This window comes from Anomaloglossus baeobatrachus, chromosome 4 (assembly GCF_048569485.1).
Source record: "Anomaloglossus baeobatrachus isolate aAnoBae1 chromosome 4, aAnoBae1.hap1, whole genome shotgun sequence".
NCBI lineage: Eukaryota > Metazoa > Chordata > Amphibia > Anura > Aromobatidae > Anomaloglossus > Anomaloglossus baeobatrachus.
In genome coordinates, this window is record NC_134356.1 from 683876935 (window position 1) to 683900430 (window position 23496).

General features: G+C 47.4%; 1 protein-coding gene across 1 annotated transcript in view; it reads right to left on the minus strand.

Annotated features, from left to right (window-relative positions):
- Nucleotides 1–23194, minus strand: part of LOC142302828 (uncharacterized) — a 50795-nt gene extending 27601 nt beyond the window's left edge. The window contains exons 1-5 of the mRNA XM_075343938.1: nucleotides 23161–23194; nucleotides 15487–15780; nucleotides 10780–11079; nucleotides 7309–7608; nucleotides 3708–4001 (exon numbers count right to left, since the gene is read on the minus strand). Of these exons, the coding sequence (XP_075200053.1) occupies nucleotides 3708–4001; nucleotides 7309–7608; nucleotides 10780–11079; nucleotides 15487–15780; nucleotides 23161–23194 (1222 nt within the window). The remainder of the gene's footprint in view (nucleotides 1–3707; nucleotides 4002–7308; nucleotides 7609–10779; nucleotides 11080–15486; nucleotides 15781–23160) is intronic.
- Nucleotides 23195–23496: the final 302 nt, after the last annotated feature.

The following is a 23496-nucleotide window of genomic DNA, read 5'->3' on the forward strand; positions in this document are numbered from 1 at the left end:
TTCAGTCGGGTCTTTGCTGCTAAAAAACCCCGAAGGTTCCGGTCGCTAACGGATTTGACCGGTTTAACGGCGACTCCAAGCCTGGTCGGGGTCCGTAGGCCCTGCCGGTTTGTGCTGGCTTCTCTTCGCTCCCCGATTCGGTACCGGCAGGCCACCGCCCGTACCCGGTCCTACGGTTCCGCGTCAATCGGCCTCTCCTGCAGACGGCCACCACCGTCTGCCAACCTTGCTCTCGGTGCCCGGGCCACATACCCGGTATGTGGCCCGGACACAGTCAGTTTGCTCTCCTCAACTACTACGTCACTCTCCCTAACTACTCTGACTTCCTTTCCCGCCTCCAGGACTGTGAACTCCTCAGTGGGTGGGGCCAACTGCCTGGCTCCACCCCACCTGGTGTGGACATCAGCCCCTAGAGGGAGGCAACAAGGATGTGTGTGTGACTGGTGTGCCTATCTCGGGGTGTGGGGTGTGTTGTTGCAGTACCTGTGACGACCTGGCTAGTCCAGGGCGCGACACATATATTGGAACTATGTGTGCAAATATACTGTGGTGGATACAATAGTGCATAATCCTGAACCCTTTATGTAAGAACTTTTATCTTCTGAATTGTGTGTTCCTTGATACATCCTCTGTGCACACACGGGTGGGATATGCTGCATATACTGGTTGGATTGTGAATAATGAGTAGATATCTGTATATTATATCTATGGGTGCATACACATCGGAACTATGGAGTATAGATGTGCCATGACAGATTAATTTGCATATTTTCGGGAATAATCTCTTAATCCACTGACTAGTTGTATGTTTGGTGGATTTTGATACTTTTTGCGGTATACACCTCTGTGCCACATAAATATACTGTATATCTCCAGTACAGGTACAAAAAAGGGGAATTAAACATTGAGGTTGTTAGAGGCCTGATAGGTTTCTATAACTATCGGGTGGCCTGAACAATCCCGGTTTTAATAGGTGAAGGATCACTTTATGTGTATTGTCTATTTTAGACTATTTATATTAAAGGTTATGTATTAATAACACATGGACGAAAACAAAAAAGCAACAATAAACCCTTGCCCATCTGGGTGCTTACTAACCAATGTTACCCATGACTCACGCTACCAGGGGCTTGAGCCTCCAGTCACTGGTCTTTAGTTTGCAGCGTTGTCCACGTCCAGCTCACACCACAGCATGTTCCTCCTCGCTGTCTCCCCTCCACTGAAGGATTTCTTCAGTCTTTTATGTGGCTGTGATTAGGCAAACTCCATAAGTTAGCTCAGGAGCTGGACTGCTGCTGCAATATCTCACCCAGGTTAACTTTCTTTACCTTTGCTTCTAGTGTTTTGGTTTCATTTGTTCATTTACTCTGTCCTATCACATTTTGGTTGTGGCTATTTATACTTTCCTTATGTTGGTATTCTCTGCTGGCTATATTCCTATGTGGATCCTGCTAAGGAGTTCCAGCTCTACTGCAAAAGATTTTGCCTATCCTGAGTTATAGTGCTCATCAGGTTTCTAAGGTGGTAGAAGAAACAACTTGACGGCCTTTCAAGCATCCGGGTCTGAATTGTGGTTTCCTAGTGTCCTGGCTAGGGTTATTCCAGCCCAGGCAGGTGCCACTATAGACTGTGCAGCTAGGAATATTACTCCTCTGTCCTATCACAATTTGGGTGTGACTATTTATACCTTTACGTTGGTCTTCTCTGCGGACTACATTCTTATGTTGATCCAGCTCCATTGCTAAATATTTTGCTTATCAGACAGAGACCAGCTTGGTGTTTGCTCTTTGCTTGCTTACTTATCTAACCTACTCCTTTCTCCTGATCATAGTTAGGGTGTAGGAGGCTATTCTTACTTGAAGTAGCAACGCCACCTTTTTTCCACTTGTGCATGTGTTTAATGTTTCCTCACCTTGGGTCCTTATCCATCTCTGCACACATTGCATATCCTGAGTTATAGTGCTCAGCAATCTCAATCTGGTTCCTAAGGAGGTACGAGGAACAACTCAACGGCCTTCCAGGCAGCCAGATCCAAATTATGGTCTTCTAATGCGGTTAGCGTTATTGCAGTCTGTGCAGGTGCCACTAGAGACTGTGCAGCTAGGAACATTAGTCTGTCCTATCACATTTTGGGTGTGGATATTTATACCTTTCTTATATTGGACTTCTCTGCTGGATATATTACTATGGGGATCTTAATAAGGCGTTCCAGCCCCACTGCTATAGATTTTGCCTATCAGAGATCAGCTTGATGTTTGCTCTTTGCTATCTAACTTTAACCTACTCCTTTCTCCTGATCATAATTAGGTTGTAAGAGGCTATTCTTCCCACTTGTGCATGATTAATGTTTCCTCACCTTGGGTCATTGTTAAAAAAATATACTCTTAAATATATTTTTCTTCAAATACGTAAAGGCGCATGAATGAAAAGACCTCAAAAATGTAAAAAATAAATGTATTTTATCTATTTAAAAATGGATGCCAGGGTTCAGTTACAGAAAGGAAAAAATAATATACTTTGATAGCTTACGCAAAAATAAGAGTTCATTTAGTCCATACTGATCAATGGGAAGTCTTTACCCATCTTTCTTTGGGTCCTGAGTGGCAAGGCAGGGGGTGTCTTCTCTTAGCGTGTCTTCATCTTTGCAGCCTCGAGTCTTCTCACAGCAGGCAATGTGGGGAGCGACCAGTAGCCCCCTCCATCGTGCATTATATACCAGCTGTTCAGACCATATAGGGCATTCTAGTGTAACACAGTTGAATATAGTTCCATATTACGTAACCTTCTGGAAACTTCGGAAAGCATTCAAATATATCCCTCCATGCTCAGCACTCAAGTATATTCAATATGGGCATATTTATCCCTTATAAACTTTATTAATAACCTATGCCCTCCAACATAAACAGAACTATGAACGTATATGTCTTACTATGAAATATTTGATAACTTGATGTATTAATTTCAATCATTTTACAATCATTATCTATGTCTGCATGCTTTCCCTATCCTGGGTTACAGTGCTCAGCAATCTCCCTCTGGCTCCTAAGGAGGTACGAGAAACAACTCAACAGCCTTTCAGGCAGCCAGGTCCAAATTGTTTCCTAGTGTTGCGGCTAGGGTTATTGCCGCCCGGGGAAGTGCCACTAGAGACAGTGCAGCTAGAAACATTATTCCATACAGGAACAAAGTGGGCCAGGTGCAGGTTATAGGAGATAGACTTTATTTACCCATGCTGGAAAACACGTCTGCATACCATTTTCCAGGCAATTAGAGGTTTTTAAATGAAGCAATTTTCTCTAGTTTCTAAGGAGCTACGAGGAACAACTCGACGGCCTTTCAGGCAGCCAAGTCAAAATTGTGGATTCCTAGTGTTGTGGCTAGGATTATTATAGACTGTGCAAATTTATTCGCTGTGAATCAAATCAGTTTTTAGAAATTTGGCAAAGACAGCAAATTCGGAATTTCAAAAGACCCACTTATCACCAATGTTAATTATCTAGAAAACAAATCCCTAAATAAGCTCGTCCTGTCGTAACTAAAAACAACAGTGCATCAGATTAACCGTCTAGTATGATGTTGGTTAGGATAACAAATGCGACTTGTTTATTTGTAGCTGTAACAATGCATAATTTTTTGAGCTTCGATTTATCTATATTCTATATCTAGATGGAAGAAAATAAGAATATCGTATAGGGATCCAGACTTACCCTTTAAGAGTCCTAAGGGATCATTTCTTCTCTTCCAGTCCTTAATTTCCAGGTCTCTGATGACTTCTTCATGGTATTTTCTGAGCACTGTATATGCCGTATACTTCTCAATGTCCTCCCAGTGACGGATAATATCGCACAGTTCTCTCATCTTTTCCTCGGAGGTCGTCTTTTCAATCAAATCATTGTACTGTTCCTCTATCAGCAGATCCCGGAGATCGCGTACAACGGAATCTACATCTGTAATCCTTCTAATGAGACTTAATTGGTGATGGTCTATAAAGGTTACCTTGTCTGCAGTGTGAAAGAAGAATTAGGATAAAAAGACAAATCATTGGAAGCCCCCAACTTTTCTATTCCGTGGTTAAAACGGCTTAAGAACCTTTGGAGACATCTTAGTCATGTGACCATGAGGTCACCAAAGGTCCTTTAACTTCTGGAGTTTAGAAGAACTGAAGTGGGTGTATATACACGTGTATGTGCAGTGGGTGTATATACACGTGTATGTGCAGTGCGTGTATATACACGTGTATGTGCAGTGCGTGTATATACACGTGTATGTGCAGTGGGTGTATATACACGTGTATGTGCAGTGGGTGTATATACACGTGTATGTGCAGTGGGTGTATATACATGTGTATGTGCAGTGTACGTGTGTGTGATGATATTTATTTGGATTACTGCAACCTCCTGCTCTGTGGCCTCCCTTCTAACAGTCTCACAATCTATTCTAAACTATGCTGCCCGGCTCCTCCACCATAGTGAAACCCTAGGAGCTGGACTGATTTCTATTCAGCGGTACCGTGTGTCAGCACTGGGGGCGCACTCTGTAGTGCATAAAGTAGGCCTCATCAGTTAGAGCGCTGTATCCACGCGGCCCTGTCAGCAGAGGTTAGTTAGGTTGTAGTGTAGCGTATCAATCGTATAGTTTGTGTGTTCCGCAATTATAATCTTGCATGTGTGATAGTTTGGGATTCGTGCGGTTGAGGCTAGGTTGACAAAGCGCAAGGGGGGGGGCCAGAGAGCAAGGGGGGGGGGGGGAAGAGCGCAAGGGGGGGAGGCAGAGCACAAGGGGGGGAGGCAGAGCACAAGGGGGGGAGGCAGAGCACAAGGGGGGGGAGGCAGAGCACAAGGGGGCGGGGGCAGAGCGGCGCTGAGGACATTAGTGCCGCGGGGACTGCAGGGCTGGGGACAAGTGTGTGTGAGAGTGTGAGTATGTGTGTGTACACATGCAGAGTGCGGGAGGGGCAGAGCCGAGTGGGGAAGTGTCGGCCTCCTTGCACACGTATCCAGGGTAAATATCGGGTAACTAAAAGCAAACCACTTTTTGCTTGGTTACCCGATATTTATCTTGGACACCAGCATACACCGCTTAGCGCTGGCTCCCTGCACAGGTAACCAGTGTAAATAATCGGGTAACTACACAAAGCGCATTGCTTGGTTACCCGATGTGTATCCTGGTTACGGGTGCAGGGAGCCAGAGAGAATGCGCAGCAAAATCCTACGGATTGTGCTGCTCAAAAAAAACGTTACAGGCTGCGTTGCTCCCGCCCGGCAGTCAGTTAAAAAAAACGAAATCATAAAACCCTTTAAAAAAAAAACGCAAATTTTATTGGTTTCTGATTAAAATATCCACAAACCTTGGGCAAACATAAACAGGAAAAATAACAGGAAAAATAAAAGGGAGGAAAGGTTCTCACCCTATCCGATAAACCTCCCTCCTGTCCACTACCTACCGCGGGGGTTGGCACCCTGATATCTACGAAAATTGCGCCCCCACTCAGCGGAGGCTGTCCCTATGGAATCCCTAGTAGACCCTCAAAAACAGTCATGAATGATAGAATAGAAGGTTATGGGTAGGGCACATTCAAACTTAGTGGACAGAGTGATTGGGACAATCGCACATGACCACCAGGCTCAGACTAACCTCAGATAATTCTGGTGTACCCTGGGGTGATAATATACCAGGGACAGGTAGTGGACAGGAGGGAGGTTTATCGGATAGGGTGAGAACCTTTCCTCCCTTTATTTTTCCTGTTATGTTTGCACAAGGTTTGTGGATATTTTAATCAGAAACTAATAAAATTTGCGTTTTAAAAGGGTTATATGATTTTGTTATACTACACCCCCTTTTTCATAAAGTACAGTTAAAAAAAAACGACTGACCGCGACACAGCGGATGCAACGCAGCATCATCAGTCGCAATCCGTCACTAATAGGAGTCTATGGGGAAAAACTGGATTCCTGCAAAATATCTAGCAGAATACTGTAATTCCTCAAGGCGACGGATTGTGACTGATGCAAAACAACGGAAGTGTGAACCTAGCCTTACCGGCCTTAACTCGTAACCGAAGCTAGGTACCCAGAGACTTGATTTACCACTTGTCGGTGTCTGCTTAATAGACTGAGTGAGTACCGAAGTGACCCCTGCATCCCACGGCACCCCTCACTGAGTCCCAGGGTATTCCCCCCTACCCATGGAGGGTTCTGACACCTGGTTGCCCCATTCCATCATTCCCGGGTACTCCCAACTGCAGCGGTGGTACTCCTAATTAGCACATAGCACTGGTGGCGTCACAAACTCTATAAAATCCCTTGTAAATACCCCCTTCATTTGAGTGGCCGCATGATCCCGGGGTCCGGAGACCCTCGAGCCACTGAGAACCCGGATCCAAGCAGCTCGGCTGCTGGCACGGGCGCGGCACACTTCCAGACCGGCTCATGCATATGCAGTTATGTAAGTAGCAGAGCGCCGGAGACAGACGGACACGACACAGCATTGAGGGAGACTTCAGCACCACGGACAGCAGGAGCGGGGACAGGCGAGTATCTCTGTGCTATCAAAATAACGCAGGGACATACAACAGCAAACCGCAGTAAAACCGCATGTGGATTTTGGGTAAGGTTTGCGGCGGTTTTTTTTTGCCGCAGGTGCGGTAATCTTTCAGAGGGTGCGGATTTTTCTTAAGAAAAATCCATTTTCTAGTGCTAAAATCCCAAGTGCCAGCCACCAAGAGCACAGCTGCTATACACACGGGTAGCGGGGCCCCGAAATCTTCAAGCCAAGGGGCCACAACTGTAAAACAATTTGTGCATGGAAGCAGGGCTCCGGACTTACCAAGTGACACTGGTGGGAGCAGGACCTGGACGGGCTCCCCCCGTAGAGACTGCGGTGCCCAGAGACTTTGGTTTACCATCTGTGTGAGTGTGCTTAATCCATCAACATGACTACCGCAGTGAGTAACCTGACCCCTGAACCCTGCTTCCCAAAACCAAGCACGCTACCCGTACACCAAATCCCCACTATCCAGGGCCTTCCCTACCTGCGGAGGGACTGCCACCTGGCTGCCCCACACCATCTGCCCCGGTACTCCCTTCGGCAGCGGCGGTACTCCCCTTTACCGCAACCCCCAGGTGGCGTCACGAACATTCATCTCCTGTAAATATCCCCTTACATTTGAAGTGGCTGCAAGCCCCCGGGTCTGGAGACCCTCGAGCCACAGCAGCTCCGGATCCGAGCAGTTTGACTACTGCAGGGGCGGCACACCTATCTAAACGGTGTAAGGTTTGGAATGTCGGGTACGGTGGTCTCCAGACTTACCTCTGAAGAGCAATGTGGGGGCATTCCTCCTCGCCCAGGCTTTGGCTTCTATGTCTTCCATGATTTCCTCATTGTATTTTATGAGAAATGTATAAGCCATACCCTTGTAATTATCCTCCCAGTGACTGATGATATCACACAGGGCTTCCATCTTCTCGTGAGACGTCGTCTTTTCATTCACATCAATGTAATGTTCCTCACTGAGTATTTCTTGGAACCTGAGTTCAGCTAGGACTGGAAATATATCGGTTATCCTTCCGATTAGTGCTGATCGATGATGGTTGATGAAGTTTACCTGGTCTGCAGAGTGAGGGGTGAATAACAAGAGAAGACCACCAATCATTACATTATTCCAGGTTTCCCTCTTCGTGACTTTCTCACTAACCTAAATCCCAGACATTAGATTTTTATCTGCACCAAAACAGTTTTAGCTTGCTTTGGGAGTCACACTGTACCCTAGGTGATTAGGGGTGTGGAGCTGGTTGTGTTTAGGATGTCAAAGCTGGAAGTCCTGGCTACGCTCACTTCCCCTCTGGCCTGTGCCCTCTGCTGTGCTCCACGTCAGGTTTTATAAGTTGCCCAAAGTGTTTCAGTTTCCCTAGGCTTCTTAAGTGTCACATGTGTGTCATACTTTACAGACAGCCCTGTAGTATCTGGCTGTAGAAAGTCACAGCGTTTGGCTATACAAGCTGCTCTCTGGCTTTTCCTTTATTTCCTGCATGGGGTTCATCCCTTTCTATTTAGGACCCTGCAGATTTCCTCATCTTTTCAGCTGTTAATTATCAGCACTTCCCTTAGTGTCTTTAAATACCCTCATTCCCCCTTACTCTGTGCGCCCCTTAGCAAGTCTTCAGTGCAAGCAATCAGCTTGTATTTATCTGGAGATGGTATCCTATGCATCTCCTCTGCTTGGTTTTCATTCCCTTCCCTTTAGGACCCTGCAGAGTTCCTCACCCTTTCAGCTGTTAATTGGGCATGCTCAATTACATTAATGCTCTAATCTTGCTCACGAGACTTCAAGCTAAGCATCTTATTTCCTCTATTATTGGCTGTTCTAGAGGAGCCCTAAAATGGAGGGCATTGTCCTGGTATGGTCGAGATTGACTACCGTGCCCAATAGCCAGCACAACCGTGTCTTAGTATTGAGACTCATGTGTTCAGTTTGTACCATCTTTCTAAGACTTTTGAGGTCCTTGCATACCCTCAGACTTGTTAATTAACCCTCTGCTTGTGACATCCTGGTTAACCCATCGGTGGCAGTAGTGTCTTGAACTATTATTGGACTTGTGCACTGATCCCAGGCCCTCAGTTCTCAAAAAACTCTGAATAACTATACTGTTTGTGTGGGGGGGGTTTGCTTTTCTATCTTTTTCTAATTTTTTTGGCAGGTGGTTAGCCTCCACTAGGCCGTGCACCCTATTTTGGTCGTTCTAACTGTCTGACTTTGGCTAGGTTCACACTTCCGTTGTTTTGCATCAGTCACAATCCGTCGCCTAGAGGAATTACGGTATCCTGCAAAATATTTTGCAGGAATCCAGTTTTTCCCCATAGGCTACTATTAGTGACGGATTTCGACTGATGATGCTGCGCTGCATCCGCTGCATCGCGGTCAGTAGTTTCTTGATTGACCGCCAGGCGGGAGCAACGCAGAATGTAACGTAAAAAAATGTATCCGTAGGATTTCGCTGCGCATGCACTCTGGCTCCCTGCACACGTAACCAGGATACACATCGGGTTACTAAGCAATGCGCTTTGGTTAGTCATCCGATATTTACACTGGTTACGTGCGCAGGGAGCTAGTGCTAAGCGGTGTACGCTGGTACCCAAGATAAATATTGGGTAACCAAGCAAAAAGTGCTTTGCTTTTACCCGATATTTACCCTGGATACGTGTGCAAGGAGGCCGACACTTCCCACTCGGCTCCGCCCCCTCCCACACTCAGCATGTGTACACACTCACCTGTCCTGCAGTCCCCGCGGCACTGACGTCCTCAGCGCCATGGCCCCGCTCGGCTCCACCCACCCCGAACTCCACCCCCCCCACACACAACGGAGTCAGACAATGAATTTCTGTTCATAGTCATCCGTTGTACAACGCATCAGTCACATGTGTCAAGCGACGCATGTGACTGATGCAAAACAACGGAAATGTGAACCTAGCCTTTGGCAATTGGTGACTGTTCACACACAGCCATCAGCCCTGTCCACAGGCTATTTTATCCAAGAAGCACTTGCCTGGGTCTGTCCCGCCCACAGCTATGACTTGGTCATGGGTGCATGATAGAAAAGCATCAGGTAAGTGCTGTTTTAAATAGTTCTGCTTTTAAATGTGTGAGGCCGTATGGCACCCATTAAATAAAATAAAATATATATAGTGTAGGACTGCCCCATGAGATCTGCCGTGGCGGGGTAGCTCAAAAGATTGCAAATTTTTTGCCAAACATCTCCATTTATTAAGTACAGTTTAGAAATTGTGCTGGCTTCTTTTTCTAATGCAGATTTGGTGCTTAAATTTCTACACCATATTCCTGCACCCAATCTACACCTCCTAGTAAAATAACGCATAAAAAAACCCACATGCGCTATGATGCGATTTTGATGCAAATTGCTTGCCAGGAGAGGCAGATTTGGTACAGGAATATGGTGAATAAATTTCAGAACCGAATCTGCATCTCTTGGTCAAAAACCACGGTTTTCTGCCAGGAGATACAGGTCTGTGAACTCCACGAGCGTCTGATTGTATTTGTACTACCGTATAAAGCACTGCAGTATATGATGGCGCTATATCTATATATCATTATTATGGTCACAATTGTCTGTGCACAGCATCTCACAGACCTGGAGTGCGGCACTTCCAGATCTGGCAGTGTGTCTATTCCTTTGTGCAGAGCATCTTGCCCTTGGAGATGCTCTGCATCCTTGATAATGAACTAGCAGCTTGGTCACTATACTGGAGTCCAGGTTGGTTCCTGGAGGTGCTGGTTACTCAGCGGTTCCATCTTCCAGGTAATTGCTCAGGCTTCGTTACGGAGCATGCTCCCCCAGATCTCTGCCAGATGTATTCTCTGGCTCTGCTGTGTTGCCATAGTTTGTGTGTCTGCTTGAATCCTGATCTTGGTATTCTTACCCCGGACGATTATTGGACCGCCCTCTGCCCGCTCCCTATTCCAGTCGTGCTTTCCTCGCTTGGATCCCGGACCGTGATCCAAGTATATCTTTGCTTGCTCCCTTTGACTACTACGTGCTCTTCTGGTATTGGGACCCTCGGCTTGTGCCCTGACTACGTCTCTGTTTACTACTTATGATTACATGTGACCTGTTACCAGACCCCGGCTCTCCTGACTACCCTTTCGTACAGGTGACCCGTTAGGTAGGGACAAGCGTTACAATTATATGTGTACTTGTGATGATGTCTGGACTCTTAAGCGTCTTTCTTACATCTTAATGGAAACAGACCGTGATGGTGACCTACCACTGGAGACTCCTCTGGTTGAACTTCCCGTATACCAGTTCTGCATGTGTAAATCTTCGATGATATCTTTATGATATTTCCTGAGCACTGTATATGCCGTAAACTTCCCAGTGTCCTCCCAGTGACTGATAATATCACACAGTTCCTCCATCTTCTCCTCGGAGGTCATCTTTCCTGTCACATCATTGATCTGCTCCTCAGTCAGGAGATCTCGGCCCCTCAGGTCCTGTAGGATCGGATCTACCTCAGTTATTCTCCTTATAAGATTTGATCTCTGATGCTCTATAAAGTTCACCTTGTCTGAATGTGAGGAGAAAATTATAAAAGAAAGTCAAAATGGGCCTCATTTATCACACACGGAAAAACAACTCTGTTGCCCATAGCAACCATACACCATACGGCTTCCATTTTACCAGACTCATTTAAAATGGAAAACTAAATGTTGGTTCAGTTGCTATGGGCAACAAAGTTTTAACTTTAGACAGACAGTCTGGATAACTAAAGCCCAAGGTTTACATGTCCTGGGTGTTTCTACCATCAGGGATTGCTCCTGTGTTCTGAGGACTAGTCATGAGTGAGCGTGCTCGCTCGCCACTGTTTGGTACTTGATCAAGTATCACGGGTGCTGGAGCGCCATGCTGGAGTCCTCAGCGAGACCCTGCAGCTATGATGAGAGTTATCATGACCCGGTATCTATGAATAACTGCACTATACTGCATTCATAGTCACCAGAGTACCACCGTGGATCCTGGATTAAGTAGAAGAGTCGTGGAAAGATTTTAATAAATTGGTGACAAAGGAAAGTGTAAGGGTGTCTTTATTCAAGTAAACTATTTTTTCCCTGTATGTGTTTTTTTTAACTTTACATATATACTGGGTTAGCAATGGGGGTGTCTGACGCTTCTCCATTACTAACCCCAGGGCTTGATGCCAGCTGAGACTACACAGCTGGCATCAACCCCATTAACCTATTACCGATTGTCACCGCACCAGGGCAATCGGAATGAGCCACATAAAGTGCCAGAATTGGTGTGTCTAATATCATTTGGCAATTCTAGGACAGCTGCAAGCTGCTATTTTTAGGCTGGGGAGGGCCAAATAACCATGGACCTTCGCAGCCTGATAAGCCAATGTAAAGCAAACAGGGGGTTGGTATTATCAAAAATAGGGGGAAGCGTAAGCTGTTTGTGTTTTTTTTAATTATCTATTTATAAATAAATTTAAAAAAAAAAAATGGTGTGGAGTCCCTTCTATTTTTGATAACCAGCCAAGGTAAAGAAGACAGGTCTGGTTTACCTTGGGTGGTTTTTAAAAATGGGGGGGACCCTCAAGCTTTTTTTTTTTTTTTTTTTTTTTTTTAAATCTTTACTTTTTACTTCCCAGCAGTGACCTGGTAATCAGAGATGTATCCTCTTCCCCATGCTATACCCATTCCATTTGAGCACTGTTTTCATTAATTTCAGCAGTTTTTCTGCCCTCCTAGTGGGGTCTGCCGGAAAAATGCTTGAGTTCCCCATAGACTTCCTTTCTACGCATTACTTGAAATCGAGAGGGTCCAAGCGTCAGACCCGGTTAATTCGGGAACCGAGCACTTTAGTACTTGCTCATCAACACTGAGGACATTTCTTGGTGGGAAACCCAGCTGACACCCCTTTACATACTATCATACCTTCCAACTCTCTCGTGTTTTAGAGGAACAGACTATGAAGCTGGCGTCTCCTCAGCACACCTGCCCGCTTTAAAGAATAAATGTTGGTCAATATGGAAAATTACTAGAACCTTGAAGGTAACTTCAGGTGTAGTATGAAAACCATGAATTGCTGTTATGAAACTGGCTCTAATGATAAGTGCCCAGGAAAGGAACCCTATTTTCCTCTGCTGCAGAGGATAAGTTTATGAGAGTTAGCATTCTCAAACTGCTTCTTGACCGCACCTCAGATAACAGCCATGATAAATTATGCACAGACAAGCAAAGACATTAGTAGACAAATCCAAAATCAACTGTACCACCTAGACTGCGAGACGCAAGTGTTACGTCTGTCAAAGGTCGCAAGCTTAAAGAAAAAAAAAAAAAAAACCCGACTAGACTATCTTAGAAAGACTTGGCACAAGCCATACCGTCTGGGAGATACTAAAGAAACCCTGGCCTTCACCCATGAAATCTTGTACAGGGATCTGGTCGTACAACAGGGCCACTGAGTTGGTTCCATGAGAGGAAAATGCCCGTGAATGGTCTCCTAGTTCGATCAAAACCAGGAGATCCGTGTAGGGACAGAATCATAAAGTTGAATAGTGAATGAAAAAGCCGGACTCAAAATCAGGAGTGTCCAGTGGGAATGTAGGAAATTGCACTGTATTGGAGCAACTTGAAAAGATTAGCGATGGGTCACTGCCCTCTGCTGGCCAAAGGAAGAACAACAGACCAGGAAACAAAAATAACAGTTTGTTTCCGGTGGGAAGCATTTCAGAGAGGGACGAGATCAGGAAGAGGGAGTGAAAGAAATAGAGAAGAGCCCAGGAGCCGACCGGGAAGGGAGTTCTGGTGCGAAGAGGAGGCAGCGCGCGGACATGCAGACCGAAGGGCAGAAGATTTGAGCAGCAGGGAGACCACTCTGGAGGTTACTGGAACGGGTAGTCAGCAAGTCCTGCACCCCCAAGACCCCTGCAACATCCAGAATGACTTCCAAGACCCCGCATCATCCAGGAAGACCCTCGCTCCATCCAGCAAGACCCTGCCCCGTCCATAAAGACCCCTGCGATCCCCGCTATGCTGGTCAATATCCCCAAGACCCCCGCTACACAAGTCTAGATCTAAAAAGACCCCCACCACGCCAGTCAAGACCCCCAAGAGCCTCAGTCCAGACTACGTGGTCAAGCCTTAGACGTCGCCAGGCAAGACAGCCAGCGGTGGCTGACCCGAATACGCCGGGCTGTTGCCTGCTGTCCGGCCATGCGGTACTTAATGTGGGGGACTGTGTTGATAGCGGTTTAAGCTTAACGTACGGTACAATTCAGGGACTGTAACCTATTGAGGCGTAGTAGCTTAGGCTTACGGATGTAGACCCCGACTGGTCCATATCCTTTTCCCTAGTAGTTAACATGGGCCACAAGTTAGTAGGAGCGTTCCTTATCCTGAAGTTTGGTAGAACTAAGCTTTATCGCTGTGTTGTTGAGAACTAAAACTTAACTCTTCCCCAGTATTTCTCACCCCCTGTGTTTGTATTAATACATTTTGTTGCGTCACCACAGTCTTCCGTCTCTATGCGCTGCATCTTGACGCTGCTCTTAAAGGAATGTAGAAAGTCAAAAGATAACAGAAGAAAGTCGGATTATAACCGGCAGTGTACAGCAGGATTTCAGGAGCTTGAGTAGCTTGCATCCCCATCCAGGTCACACAGCAGGGAGTAAACACTAACTTTGCATCTCCCAGCCTGGATGGGGGTAAAAGTCCTAGAGGACACAACTAGGGTTGTCACACTGTGACATCCACAATGAAAGCAAGGTGACATCTGAAGGCAGAAGAGACAGGAAGGGCAATCACCCATACAGATGTCACAGTAGGCTTTTATGGTTAAATTGCTTCACCAAAACCTCTACCGAGGACTGCAATCAAGAAGACACATGTTCGGGTCAAGCAGCATAAAATCTAGTTATTACATCTGTCCTCATGATGGGATGAGGTAGACCACACAGTGAAAGACTGATGACTCCATGATATATCTGGCCCGGCTCAGGGATGCTGCCATGGAAGGAGTCCATATGTTTGAGTCTTCCTCTGACACCGTAGAATGTTTGTATCATGGTTCCACCTCCCCGTCCACATGGCTAGGAGGCGAAGCCTTCTCTCAGGCCTCACTTCCGGAGCTGGGATGCTTTAAATTCTGTCATCTTTGGTGAACCAGCGCCGGCTATAAGCTTAGCACTGCTTTGCCCGTGATTGCTGGTCCCTGTGTTTCCTGACCCGTCCTTCCCCCTGTGCTATGTCTGTGTTCCGTCCCACCTCTTTCCTTCCCACAATAGCCCCAGTTGTTCCCCCTTCTCCTACCTCCCCACTCGGTTGCTTCCTCTGGTACTGACCTCGGCTTGACTTTGACCCCGCTTTTGCTCATTCCTCCAGTCTTCCTTCTCACCGTACTGTGTATGACCTGGCCTGCCTGACCATCCCCTGACCATGGCCTCTGTATTCTGGCTGACTCTGCAGGGCAGTGCTCCAGCACACACTGTGTCCACCTCCATGCTGATTCAGCTCTGTGTAGTGTATTTTCCTGCAGGGCTCCAGCTCCCCCTGGTGGTAGCCTGACAGTTTGGACTTGAATGAAAAGTCCCTGCGGACTGGATCTAGATTTCGGAACTTTCCCGGCAGTACTGAGCGACAGGACTAAAGCTGTGGTGTCGAACTATGGGACTTTCCCCCTATCGGATTGCTTTATCTACGGACATGTTCAAAATTGTAAAAGGAGAAAAAAAAAAAAAAGGGGTATTTTAAGAAATAAGTGTTAACAACCTCCTGGTTATTTTCACACGTGTGCCTTCTTTGTTTTCATACATTGTCCTTTATGCTATTGCTGCCTTCAGTCTGAATCTACAATGTGCACATACAACGGAGAACAAGGAAAACCATTACATTTACAACAGGGGTCTCCAAAATTGGGACTTTCTTATCTAAATAGAAGAAGACCTGGAACGTCGGCGATGACCCGGACTTACCCCTTGACATCCCGGAGGAATAGTTTCTCCTCCAGTCTATTTCCAGGTCCCGGATGATTTTCCCATTGTATTTCCTAAGCACTGTATACGCCGTATACTTCTCAATATCCTCCCAGTGTTTGATAATACCGCACAGTTTTCTCATTTTTCCCCGAAGTGTCGTCTTTTCCATCACATCATTGATTTGTTCCTCCGTCAGCAGATCTAGGTCCCGGAGGTCGCGTAGAACCAGATCCACATAATTTATGCTTCTAATGAGCACTAATCGATGATGGCCGATAAAGTTTATAATGTCTGTAGAAAAGAAACACATTCATTATACAGTATGGCTGGGAATGTTTCATCCATTTACTTCCTGACTTTTTCGTTATAGGATTTTGTTTTTATTATTGAAATATATTTCACCTCTAAATTCCAACCCACACAACTATGTAAGTATTAGTGATGAGCGAGCACTACCATGTTCAGGTGCTCAGTACTCGTAACTAGTGATGAGCGGGCACTACCATGCTCAGGTGCTCAGTACTCGTAACTAGTGATGAGCGGGCACTACCATGCTCAGGTGCTCAGTACTCGTAACTAGTGATGAGCGGGCACTACCATGCTCAGGTGCTCAGTACTGGTAACTAGTGATGAGTGGGCACTACCATGCTCAGTACTGGTAACTAGTGATGAGCGGGCACTACCATGCTCAGGTGCTCCGTACTGGTAACTAGTGATGAGCGGGCACTACCATGCTCAGGTGCTCAGTACTGGTAACTAGTGATGAGCGGGCACTACCATGCTCAGGTGCTCAGTACTGGTAACTAGTGATGAGCGGGCACTACCATGCTCGGGTGCTCAGTACTGGTAACTAGTGATGAGCGGGCACTACCATGCTCGGGTGCTCAGTACTGGTAACTAGTGATGAGCGGGCACTACCATACTCAGGTGCTCAGTACTGGTAACTAGTGATGAGCGGGCACTACCATGCTCGGGTGCTCTGTACTGGTAACTAGTGATGAGCGGGCACTACCATGCTCGGGTGTTCAGTACTGGTAACTAGTGATGAGTGGGCACTACCATGCTCAGGTGCTCAGTACTGGTAACTAGTGATGAGTGAGCACTACCATGCTCGGGTGCTCAGTACTGGTAACTAGTGATGAGCGGACACTACCATGCTCGGGTGCTCAGTACTGGTAACTAGTGATGAGCGGGCACTACCATGCTCGGGTGCTCAGTACTGGTAACTAGTGATGAGCGGGCACTACCATGCTCGGGTGCTCAGTACTCGTAACTAGTGATGAGTGGGCACTACCATGCTCAGTACTGGTAACTAGTGAGGAGCGGGCACTACCATGCTCAGGTACTCAGTACTCGTAACTAGTGATGAGCGGGCACTACCATGCTCAGGTGCTCAGTACTCGTAACTAGTGATGAGCGGGCACTACCATGCTCAGGTGCTCAGTACTGGTAACTAGTGATGAGCGGGCACTACCATGCTCGGGTGCTCAGTACTGGTAACTAGTGATGAGCGGGCACTACCATGCTCGGGTGCTCAGTACTCGTAACTAGTGATGAGTGGGCACTACCATGCTCAGTACTGGTAACTAGTGATGAGCGGGCACTACCATGCTCGGGTGCTCAGTACTCGTAACTAGTGATGAGCGGGCACTACCATGCTCAGGTACTCAGTACTCGTAACTAGTGATGAGTGGGCACTACCATGCTCGGGTGCTCAGTACTGGTAACTAGTGATGAGCGGGCACTACCATGCTCAGGTACTCAGTACTCGTAACTAGTGATGAGTGGGCACTACCATGCTCAGGTGCTCAGTACTCGTAACTAGTGAGGAGCGGGCACTACCATGCTCGGGTGCTCAGTACTGGTAACTAGTGATGAGTGGGCACTACCATGCTCAGGTGCTCAGTACTCGTAACTAGTGATGAGTGGGCACTACCATGCTCGGGTGCTCAGTACTGGTAACTAGTGATGAGTGGGCACTACCATGCTCAGGTGCTCAGTACTCGTAACTAGTGATGAGTGGGCACTACCATGCTCGGGTGCTCAGTACTCGTAACTAGTGAGGAGCGGGCACTACCATGCTCAGGGCTCATGAGTATGCTTGCCATTGCTCGGTACTAAATTGGAGTATCGGGGTGCTCAGATGTGTCGACTGTTAAGCATCAAACACACAGCACAGGCTCGCTTTACTGAATAATGGGAGCCGCACCCCAGTGAGGGCTATTTGAAGTCTCTGAATGGCTCTCACTGGGGGTAAAAACATTTTTGGATGTAGTGTTGCGCCCCCCCCCCAAAAAAAAAATAATTAAAAAAATACCCCACCCTCAAAAATGTTCTGTTTATAGCCGGCTGCATGTAGTTTGAGAGCAGATCTGCCCGATCATTGCCTTCCATTCTACTCGTTGTGGAGACATGGGGGGAGGGGGGGGGGGGGGGTCAGTGGGTGCCCTCCTGTGGAGACACGGGGGTCAGTGGGTGCCCTCCTGTGGAGACACGGGGGTCAGTGGGTGCTCTCCTGTGGAGACACGGGGGTCAGTGGGTGCTCTCCTGTGGAGACACGGGGCTCAGTGGGTGCCCTCCTGTGGAGACACGGGGCTCAGTGGGTGCCCTCCTGTGGAGACACGGGGGTCAGTGGGTGCCCTCCTGTGGAGACACGGGGCTCAGTGGGTGCTCTTGTCCGCAGGCCCGGCCGCCTTTAGAAAGACAGCGTGGCTCAAGGCTCATCCCAACTGTACGCCGACCTCCTTAACCGTGGGCGTAACACTACTCAGACAACACAAGGTGAGGGAACCACAATAGTAAGACTTTATTGGATCCCCAAAATATTAACGGCACATAACACATAACCAGCAAAACACACAAATGTAACCGGCAACAGAGTCTCACCCTTCCGCTGGCTCACCAGGGATTTATAATGTCCTTGCCTCAGAGCTCCCAGGGCTACTTACTCCAATCCAGCAGCACCCCGCTTTCAACGGGCACCCACTGAGACTGGAATAACGCCAGATTTAGGAAGCTGGCTGAGGTCTGCAAAGTCTGTAGCCAGGTGACCAAATTGTCCCAACCTGGGTTTCTTTCTTAAGTAGTCTCTGGTGTGATGATGTGATATAATCCTGGCAGCCGGAGTCGAAATCCCTAGACTGTGGTATAGTCTCCAATCGGATTCGGAGTCCCTAGATTGAAGCCCTGTAGCCAAGTGATCCTCTAGTCGGAGCCAAAGTCCCTAGACCGAGTCCACAAGGCATCATGGTTCTGATCCCCTACCAGCTCCTAAGAGCTTAGACTGGATCATGCACATCCATCAACAACCTGGTGACTCAAAGAAGGCACCTTTTATAGCCACAGCCTTCCCTTAAGGCCCCGTCACACTAAGCAACATCGCTAGCAACATCGCTGGTAACGAACAACTTTTGTGACGTTGCTAGCGATGTTGCTGTGTGTGACATCCAGCAACAACCTGGCCCCTGCTGTGAGGTCGTTGGTTGTTGCTGAATGTCCTGGGCCATTTTTTAGTTGTTGCTGTCCCGCTGTGAAGCACAGATCGCTGTGTGTGACAGCGAGACAGCAACAACTAATGTGCAGTGAGCAGGGAGCCAGCTTCTGCTGAGGCTGGTAACTAATGTAAACATCGGGTAACCAAGAAGCCCTGTCCTTGGTTACCCGATATTTACCTTTGATACCAGCCTCCGCCGCTCTCACTGCCTGTGCTGCCGGCTCCTGCTCTGTGCACATGTAGCTGCAGCACACATCAGGCAATTAACCCGATGTGTGCTGTAACTAGGAGAGCAAGGAGCCAGCGCTCAGTGTGCGCTGCTCCCTGCTCTGTGCACATTTAGCTGCAGCATACATCGGGTTAATTAACCTGATGTGTGCTGTAACTAGGAGACTGGGGGCTGGTCACTGGTTGCTGGTGAGCTCACCAGCAACTCGTGTAGCCACGCTCCAGCGATCCCTGCCAGGTCAGGTTGCTGGTGGGATCGCTGGAGCGTCGCAGTGTGACAGCTCACCAGCAACCTCCTAGCAACTTACCAGCGATCCCTATCGTTGTTGGGATCGCTGGTAAGTTGCTTAGTGTGACTGGACCTTTAGTATATACTGTGCCCTTATCGGATTTGTTGTACAAGATTGCTTCTCTTATTGGATGAATTTCAAGCTATATTCAAATATCCAGAGACAAGGGTGAGACAGGTAAGTGACATCACATCTAGCAATTCACTTAGTAATACAATGGGAAGTTCGCATAATTGAGTTATCTGGGTGTCTGGCCTTCAGTGGCCAAAACAATTACATGAGTCAACAAGAGTCTTGTAAAAACAATGAGGGCTTATCCCCTATCTATAAACAAACTGTCTTCATGTCTGGCTGAATGTTAAGAAAGTTAACCTATGCTAAGCATTGACAGAGTCCAGGTCGTCACACTCGTTACTTGAGTTGAGCCCATCCGAGTGTCTGACCTGCGCAACTCAATAACAAGAACTCAAGGATAGCAGTGATCACTCATCATTACGAGGATTGCACTGCTCACTCATCACTACTCATTGCTTATATCTTATAGTAAATGGCATAAAAAACACAAACATTTTTTTCCCCTAAACTGTTGTTCATCAGATCATTCAGCCTCTCAAAAATTGAAATCCTGCTAGACATTTATCCTGTGCTCTATGGTGAGCATGTGCATCAGAGTTTCCAGCATTCAGACATATCCCCTGATGGAACCTCTCACTGTAATGGAGCAGATGGAGTAACTGAACTGTGGAGGGTCTCGAATCCACCTCTCACCCAATAGTTGTCAGGGGCGTGCTGGGTTCTCCGTATTGTGAGGGGATAACCCAGCTGCACCCATCAGAGACTGCGGTAGTGCTGACTATCCTTACACGACTCAAGATTGCCCACCAGCTACACAGGCCGGGCCTGCTGGGCTTCCACCATGTGAAACCCTTTATGGATGATTTCCTGCCTAGTTAGCTGTCTGGAAATGGTCAGACCACTGACAGTCATACCTGGGATCGGTGGTGTGCATGCCTTGTGCCCGGTGGTATCCATGTGCGACGCCCCTGGAGTATCAGGTCGTCACAGGGTACTGCACAAGCTGCCCTTCCGTGCAGTATTCCACCTCTCTCTCTCTCTCTTGGTTCTGGGTCCCTATCTAAATGGTGTTGCCTCCAACAGCAAATCAAATCCTAGACACCCTCCACCTCACCCACTGGGCACACCAATGGACGGCTTGAGTGGAATAGAGTCGCTCACCTGGGGGGTCAGAGAGGGGTGGTGAGGAGTGTAGTCTGTGAGGAGTTGAGTCTGAGAGGGAGAGAGGATTGTGAAGGAGCTCGAGCTGTGAGGAGCTCGGGAGCGGTGGCTCCTAGAGAAGCTGTCTATGTTGCAGACGGTCTGGGCCTAGGGAAGTCGGACCCCCGGTCGCAGGGGATTGTGGCAAGGTGCCTGGACCTGTCGAGGAGGACAGCCAGCAGCCTAGCACTGTCACCGGTCCGGGGCCAAAGGCACGACAGGGTACAAGGACCCTAGGTTGGGGAGTAGTTTCAGGCAACCCGATAATTTACCTGAGGAAAACGGAGCCTTTATGATCTAATCTCACCCGCTCCAGAATTGGGGCATTAGCGCAACGAGGGGGACAGGACTTTCCAAATCCAAAACGGTCCAGAAAATCCCAAGCGTGAGCCCTGAGAGCAAGCTCCCATACTTAGCCATAGTGGGGAGCGGGGCCCGGCTAGTTCCATACAACCGGGCCACCAAGTTGAGGTCAAACTAAGTGCCAGGAGGTAGGTCACGGATCACCAGGCAGCACCATTGGAGACGGGACCCGGACGAGCTCCCCTCAGCGGCAGCGGTACCCGGAGACTTGGTTTACCCGGTTGTCAGTGTCTGCTTACGAATTGAGAGAGTACGAGAGTGACCCCTGCACCCCACGGCCTTGCTTATCCCCTCACTGAGTCCCGGGGCATTCCCCCTACCCGTGTAGGGCTACAACACCTTGCTGCCCCACTTCATCACCCTGGGTACTCCCAACAGCAGCGGCGGTACTCCCAAATTACCGTACACCACGGGTGCGTCACAAACTATATCAATTCCCCTGTAAATATCCACTTTCATTTGCGTGGCCGCACGACCCCTGGGTCCGGAAACCCTCGAGCCACAGTGAACCCGGATCCGAGCAGCTCAGCTGCTTCTACAGGGGCGGCACACATGCCTTGTGCTTTTGCATTCTGTTCTTCTGAGCTCTTGCTGCCCAACCGCTGACCTTGCCTTTGACTACTCGTTTGCCTATCCCCTTTGTCTCGATACGTAACCATTTGGACTTCTGACCTCAGACTGTGGCGTATTTTTCTCTTTTGCCCCTCTGCCTTTGATGTACCTCCTTGGCATTTGACCCCTGACTTCTTCACTTCTTGTCAGTGAGAAGTTTTGATGTTAGAAGGGTTAAATATTTAGCATCACTACCAATGATACCAATGTATAACCTGTACCAAAAAGAATATGTTATCACAGCCCACATAGACCTATAGGAATCCCAAATGGTGGACGGTGCCAGGCACATCAAACCGGATCCTGGTGTAACAGCGATGCTTAAGAGAAGTGGAAAAAGCCAGCAACCATCTTGGAAAAACTTTGAAATTTTATTGTGAAAAATCCTTAAAAAAAAACAAAAAAAAAAACAAAAAAAAAAAAACATACAGTGGATAAAAAGCTCAGCGTGTAGACAAGGGTCTACGCGTTTCAGGCCTAACATGGAACGGATCCTTAATAATGATATTAATGACATAATATGATTAATCATTAGCAATTGAAAAGAAAAGATCTCTGCTGGGTCCTAAAAGGGGAAAGAGTAAACCCTAAATGGAAAGGATAGAACATCAAGGAGCAGCGTATGAGCTAAACACAGCGACCCTCTACAGACGGACACCAGGGAATCGCCCTGTCCTCTGTGGGCCAAACCGAGCCTGCTGACTTGCTGTCTTTGCAACCATAACTGGTGACTTGTGGCCGGTGCCCTATGCTATCACACAAGTCACGTTTGGCTACGGCTGCACATGTATTCATCTTACCTGAACAAGTGATATAATAAAAAAAAAAAAAAAAAAGAACCTTAATCCCCATCTTTGTATACTGGCACAAATGATGGTCATTACATGTATGCAATTAAACGGTAGAGATCAGAGAGCCCTATGATTTCACCCATTACTTCTAAACTACTATTGACTCATTCCGGCATCCATTTTATTTCAAAAGTGGATAGAAGTAATTTGCATGAAAAACACAGATAGAACATGTATTTTAATGTTCCTTAGAAACATAGATATCCAAAAAGACCTATTACGAATACATATTAAGGGCAAGGACCTCTGAAATGTTTATTTGCAGCATTACGTGATGTCCTCCACACAGCCCCGATGCGCGTTTCGCTTTAATGCTTTCTCAAGGCTTGGTACCCATACCCATATCTGCAGTTCGGAAGACACTTTGGTTTGGCTGAACATTGATGTCATATGAAAAGGGTTTTATACAGGGTCCTCATTGACTTACACCATGGCTGCCTCCAATTGGGGGCACTAAAGAGCCGGTTCTCTTCCTTGCGGAGGAGGGATATTGTGAAAATATAATTAATCAGTAGAAACATCAGCTTCCCTGGTATATCAGATATGGACAGCGCCTTACCTTGGATGTGCTCTGCTGGAGCATTTTTCCTCATCCGGTCAAAACTTTCTAAGTTTTTAATAATTTTCTCATTGTATTTTCTGAGAGCAGTATAAGCCATACACTTCCCAGTGTCCTCCCAGTGACTGATAATGTCACACAGTGCCTCCATCTTCTCCCGAGATGTTGTCTTCTCCATCACATTATTGTACTGTTCCTCGGTCAGCAGATCTTGGTCCCGGAGATCACGTAGAGCTGGATCCACATCTGCAATCCTTCTAATGAGGTCCGATCGGAGATTGTCCACACAGGTTACCTTATCTGAAGAGAGAAAGGCACAACATAACTAATGTCTAG